The sequence below is a fragment of the Malus domestica genome, chromosome 15 (genome assembly GCF_042453785.1).
Source record: "Malus domestica chromosome 15, GDT2T_hap1".
Taxonomy (NCBI): Eukaryota; Viridiplantae; Streptophyta; class Magnoliopsida; order Rosales; family Rosaceae; genus Malus; species Malus domestica.
The window spans coordinates 50,592,707-50,599,117 of NC_091675.1; the positions used below are offsets into that span (position 1 = coordinate 50,592,707).

Below are 6,411 nucleotides of genomic sequence, written 5' to 3' on the forward strand. Positions count from 1 at the left end.
AGTCTACCGTAGCACGATATTATTTACTTTGGGCCCTGGTCACGCCCTCATGGTTTTGTTTCTAGGAACTCATGCGAGAACTTCCTAGTGGATCACCCATCCTAGGAATACTCTCGCCTGAACTCACTTAACTTCGGAGTTTCTATGGAAACTGAAGCCAGTAAGCTTCCAAAATGCCGTGTGCTATAGGAGGTGGGCATGTACATATAAGGTACATCACCCCCTTTCCATTGGTCAATGTGAGATGTTACAATTCACCCCCCTTAAGGACCCGATGTCCTCTTCAGCACACTCGCACTGAACATCAGACTGGCTCTGATACCATTCTGTGACATCCCAGACTCAACTCCATCGTAGCACGATATTGTCCGCTTTGAGCCCCGGCCACGCCCTCACGGTTTTGTTTCTGGGAACTCACGTGATAACTTCCCAGTAGGTCACCTATCCTAGGAATGGTCTTGCCCGAACTCGCTTAACTTCGGAGTTCCGATGAAACCCGAAGCCAGTGAGCTCCCAAAATGCCTCGTGCTATAAGAGGTGGGCATGTACATATAAGGCACATCACCCCCTCTCCGTTAAAAGAATAAACCTCAGACTAATTATACGAAACTCCAACGATTCAATTGATACCTCTAATAATTTTGAGACGAAATAAAAGAAGTGTTTCATAATACATTGTTTCTTTCGTTCACGTATTGAATCCCACCAAAGTAAACCGGACCGATCTATCTCATTAACAAATTTTGTGGACAGAGGGCACAGACCTCAGACATTAAACTCATTATTATAGAGCTTACTGGGGAAGTATTGAATTAAAGTCATTTACGTGTGCCGATTTCTTTATGGTTGACTTAGCAATTGGGATACTGGTTTCATTATAATCCTTTTTTTTCTTCTTACATTCTAATTTTTATATTCATGGCTTGTAAATAATTGATTTTAGAACCAGATTTTTCAATTCGGATTATGGCTATGGGCCCTTTTAATCCAAATTTTGTTTGAGGACCAAAATGTAAGATTAAATTTACTGTCTTTCAAAATTGGTCTTAACATTTTTTAACATTCCAAACAAATATCAACCTATTGAAAACGTCTCATCCCCTTACCATACAAATGTATTTTAATCATATCCAAAAATAATAATGTGCAAGAAGCAACGCTGAAAGCTCAAGCTTTTGTGATGGCTAATTTCCTAAACAAGTGTAATGTGTTTGTAATAGATTAGTGCTAGAATTTAGGCGTTTTCTAGTGTCTAGGTTTGAAGACTTGCAAGTCAAGGACAATCAAAGGCAATATGATTTCGTGGTTCGCTTAAGGTAAAGTTCATGTGCATTATTTTAGGAAAAATATAAATTGTGTGTTTATATTTTATTAAGAGAGTCAGACCAGGGGTTTTCTGTCTTTGCCAATCATAAGTTCTGTGCGAGAAAAAGCTTCGAGTCAAGAAATCTATATGCATTCATATCATCATTCATATTGTGTTCTAGCCATGGGCGAACCTTCGTGCTCTGAGATGACTGCGTTCAACCAAGATGAGACGAAGAAACATGTACGAAGACAAGAAGGCAAGGCAGTCTTTGAGTCTTGTATTTATTGTTTGATCTTGGTGAATTATTCATGTCAGTGTGCCCATGAATTTTCTCCGTTGTATGTGGGGTGTTACCACTTTAAGAAAAATCCTTGTGTTCTAGTTTGCTTTTTATTTTATTTATTTACTGTTGCATCGCAAGATTGAAATTGTTTTTCTCTTTTGAGTTGAGTTTCACGATCCTCTGTGCCTTCAAAATAAAAAAAAAAGAGAAAATTATACTAAGCAAAGCATAAATGTCATTCTCAATTCAATGATTAAACTCAAATCCCTCTTTTAAAAAGGTAGATTCTAAGGTTATCGATTTGAATGTTCATTCCTACTGTTCTATTTTCTTTGTCGGTGTTCTTTCCTAGACACGATCCACTTCATTATTCACACAAAGGCTTGAATCTCAATCCAGAACATCAATAACCAAATTAAATGGAAGATTTTTTCTAGGAATCGAAACACAAATCGATACTATGTATTATAATATAAGTGGAGAGGCTTCTTATATTATAACAGGTGATGTATCAAATTGTCTTATAAGTATACTGAAAAATCTATCTCCAGACGTTTGAATCTCAATTCAGAACATCAATAACTAAATTAAACAGAAGATTTTTCCTATGCAACCGCAATAGAAATCGGTAAATCATGTGTCATAATATAAGCTAAAACGATATATTTTTTAGTGTCTCTGCTTGTATTATAACACGTAATATATCGACTCGTGTTTTGAATATATTGAAAAATGGGGTGTGTTATCCACACACCCCATTTTACTTTTCACACCCCTTGATAATTTCTGTCCGTTGATCTTCTTCAATTCATTCAATCTGACGACTAAAAATTAAAAAGGTATGTGAGAAGTAAAATGAGGTGTGTGTCTCTCCCCTCGTAACAGGGGCGGATCCACAGTGGGGTCGTCGGGGTCGCACGACCCCTTGGAAAGCATGGAAACAACCTTGAAGCTCCCATACGCGACCTCTTGGAACTGGGGTCGTCGGGGTCGGAGTCACACGCCAAGTGTTCGACAAAAATCCTGAACGAAGCTCGGCACTGCAGGAAGAGGAAGAAGAAGAAGCAAGCTATTACTATGCCATACGGATATGCTTGAGTTTGCATCCATTGATGACTTCTGCAATACCACATTTGATCCGTCTTTTGTTTCCCTAAGCCGGATGTTGGATGCTATGGCGCTTCTCATTCCTCACCTTAAATGCAATTGTGTGCAGGTGATGAAGAGACCCGGTGTAATTAGAAGACCGCTCGAGTTTGAGGAGGTGAATCCTCAAGGAAAAGTAGAGGATCACAAACAGAGTGGAAAGAAACAGAAACAGAAAAAGAGGAATAAGAGTAACAAGAGTAAAAGCGGTAGTGACAGAATTGTGACAAAGGTGAAGACTAAGCTCAAGAGTTGATTAATACAAAACTGTTTTCGGGTTTTTTTTTTTCCAGTTCCATTCTTTCCATGGCGTAAGCATCATCAATTTTCTACGTTTTGGAAGATGAAAGAGTTAGAAGAGAAGACAGATCGAGCGGAGATGCTTAATCTATGCGTGCTGGTAGAAATTCAATTGCCATAATTTTTGTATCTTTTAATTCTTTTCTCTTCTCCTGTGTTGCATGCAGTAGTTTGGTAGAAACTGTATCAGCTATGTATTAAAGCCATTTAACTTATCCGACATTGCACCAAACGCCCGACTAATGGAGTTAGTACTATCCGACGACTATTTATCTTATCCAACTGAAATAGTCAGTACAGTCCGAAGTACCAAACGAGACTAAAAAAAAATTTCGCGCTGCGCGCGCTATGACCTCACAAACATTATTTCCTGGATCCGCTACTGCCTCGTAATGTATTTTATTTTTTAGTCAAACCCTCATAATGTATTCTATATATGTCGCAATTAGACAAAGGCTTTATAACCACACCATGTCCCTTTTCGAGTTTAAAAAGCTTTGCAGCACAGCAAAAGACATTAATAATCAAAAGCATCACATCTTCCCTATTATAAAAGAGAAAAAAATATCAGAAATATATCAACAAACATCAGCGGCCGTTACACCAACCATGTTATTTCTACCAACTGAAACAGCGGTGGTGGCCTTCGTGTGTATATCAACCCTCCAACAACCTATCTTGCTTCACTTCTAAGATGAAGACTTCAGATTTCAATTAGAGAGCAAGATATAATTAATCACTTCTAGTTCCTTTAATTAAGAGAATAATACATATATAATCCGGGTCCCATTTATGGAATTCTATCCATGATTAGGGCTATTATTGACTCTAGAAATTGTTGTGGTTCGGGAAAAATACTTGGAGGTGCTTTTTGAAGTACCTATCAACTTTTCTAGAAAGCACTTCGATAATTTAAAAGAACTTGTAAATTTTTACACCAAACGTAGTTGAACGCTTGTAGTCCTTCTAAGAGGGGCCTATAGCCAAACATGGTGGTTAAACTCCACTATGATGATAATAGTGTGGGAGAGCTAAGGTGCAAAATAGTTGAAACGGTGATAAAAAAAAATTAGAAACTAAAAACTTGTTTCTTAGTTGTTTTCATTTTTTATTAAAAAAATGACAACTGAAAACTAAAATTAAGTCAAATTATAAAAACTCATCAAAGTAACTTTGGTTACTTATTTTTTATTTTTTTTGAAAATTAAAAACTAAGACACGATGTGTTTATTAAACAATTTTTTGATGTGAGTTTTATAGTAGGGGTGTATTTGTGCTCACCGTCCTACTTATTATTGTAGAATGAGGTTAAATTTTGAGATTTAAATTTATTTACTCAATAGATCTCGAAACTTAAACTTCTCAAACAGTGATGAACATGATTATGAGCATCCTTATCATTTAAGATGATAAACAAAAACAAAAACAAAAACATTACTTTATAGTGTATGTGAAGGTAGAAAGTACTTGGGGACATTTTTGAGGATACACACTACGGTACCATGGATCTGGTAATATGCCATCATCACTTAAGTAACTCTCAAGAACCAGGGTGCCACTGTTTCCCTCTACCCTCCTTAATTTAATGTATTATGTACCAACTTTGCTAACCTCTCATTGAAAAGCAGAAACAAACAATAAAGCCACGTCTCCTCCTTCTCTTCCATTCCCCACCGCTTACATCCACCTTCTGTTCATAAAACCTCAGATCAATATTATCTCCTCAGTCCTCTCTCTCTCTCTCTCTCTCTCTCTCTCTCTCTCTCTCTCTCTCATCTCATCAAGCACCATGAGGTCCAACCCGCAATGTGGCATCAATCTCAAGGTCATCCTCCTCTGCTGCTTCTTCATCTTCCTCTTCACTATCTTCATTGTCAGATCAACCTTCTCATCGTCACCATTACCGTCACCGTTCACGGCCAATTCCTCACTATCCCATCTCATCCCAAACCCTAAACCCCAACAACAACAACCACCATGCGATCAACCCTTCACCCCAACATGCACCAAAATTCCACCTTCCCTCGCCCACGCCATCATCCACTACGCCACAACAAACGTCACCCCACAACAAACCATCAAAGAAGTCTCCGTCTCCGCCGCGATCCTTTCCAAAAAATCACCCTGCAACTTTCTAGTCTTCGGCCTCGGCCTCGACAGCCTCATGTGGACGGCTCTCAACCACGGCGGAAGAACCGTCTTCCTCGAAGAAGACAATTCATGGATCGACCAGATCAAACAGAAGCTGCCGGGCTTAGAGGCCTACCACGTGACGTACGACACCAAGGTCCACCAAGCGGACAAGCTCATGGAGATCGGAAGGAAGGAAGAGTGCAAAGCTGTTGGGGATCCGAGGTTTTCAAAGTGCGAGCTGGCGCTCAAGAACTTGCCGAGCGATGTGTACGATATCGAGTGGGATTTGATCATGGTGGATGCGCCGACGGGGTACTTCGACGGAGCTCCGGGAAGAATGGGCGCCATATACACGGCGGGGCTGATGGGGAGGAACAGGGAGGAGGGGGAAACCCATGTGTTTGTGCATGATGTGAATAGAGTGGTTGAGGACAGCTTCTCCAAGGCTTTTCTCTGTGAGGGGTACTTGACGGAGCAGGAGGGTCTGATCAGGCACTTCACTATTCCCAGTCACAGGGCTCGATTAGGTAGACCATTTTGCCCTTAGAAGATGATGATCTTGACTTTTTTATCATCTTCTCGATCAATCTGATCGGTCGATTTCCAGCAGAGACCTGGTTGGATTAATGGTTGATATTATTTCTTGGGTGATATTATTTCTTGGTTATTGAAAAGTAGGTAGTGTTGTTCCTCTTTTTAAAATCTTGTGTTTAATTTATGCAAAAGAAAAGGTGGGCCGACGTGCTGGACAAGTGTTTCGGGTCCTGTGTACGTGTAAGTTGTTCACCGTCTATTGTAAGCAAAATAACCCATATAGAGACAAAACATCATTCAAGGAGCCGAAAGTAAAAGGATTCTTTTTCTTCATCGAATTGAACATATAATAAAATGAAAACAACGGTACATATGAGTGTGTAAGAAGTGAATGAGATTCCTCTCCTGATTTTTTTTTTATGATTCTTCAATCACGTTTATTTATTGTATATTGTATGATTAGTTTTAATCAGTATTATTTATGTTTAATTTTAAATAAAAAAATTATAATAATTTGTGATCACACAATGTACGATAAACGACATAATTAGAGAATTCCTAGAATTCTCGCAAAGAGGATCTCTAGAATCCTCATAGAGAATCTGGAGAGGATGCTTATTCGTAAGAAGTGTTTAGTTTCAAAAATTAAGTCTCTGTTTACGAGAAGTGATAAATTTTTTAGTGTGATCGGAATGCTGAATAGTAC

At 38.8% G+C, this 6,411-nt stretch overlaps 1 protein-coding gene across 1 annotated transcript; it reads left to right on the plus strand.

Annotated features, from left to right (window-relative positions):
- Positions 1 to 4,406: 4,406 nt before the first annotated feature.
- Positions 4,407 to 6,076, plus strand: LOC103431726 (glucuronoxylan 4-O-methyltransferase 3-like). The gene has a single exon (XM_008369899.4). The coding sequence runs from the start codon at positions 4,828 to 4,830 to the stop codon at positions 5,716 to 5,718; it is 891 nt and encodes a 296-aa protein (XP_008368121.1). The 5' UTR covers positions 4,407 to 4,827; the 3' UTR covers positions 5,719 to 6,076.
- Positions 6,077 to 6,411: the final 335 nt, after the last annotated feature.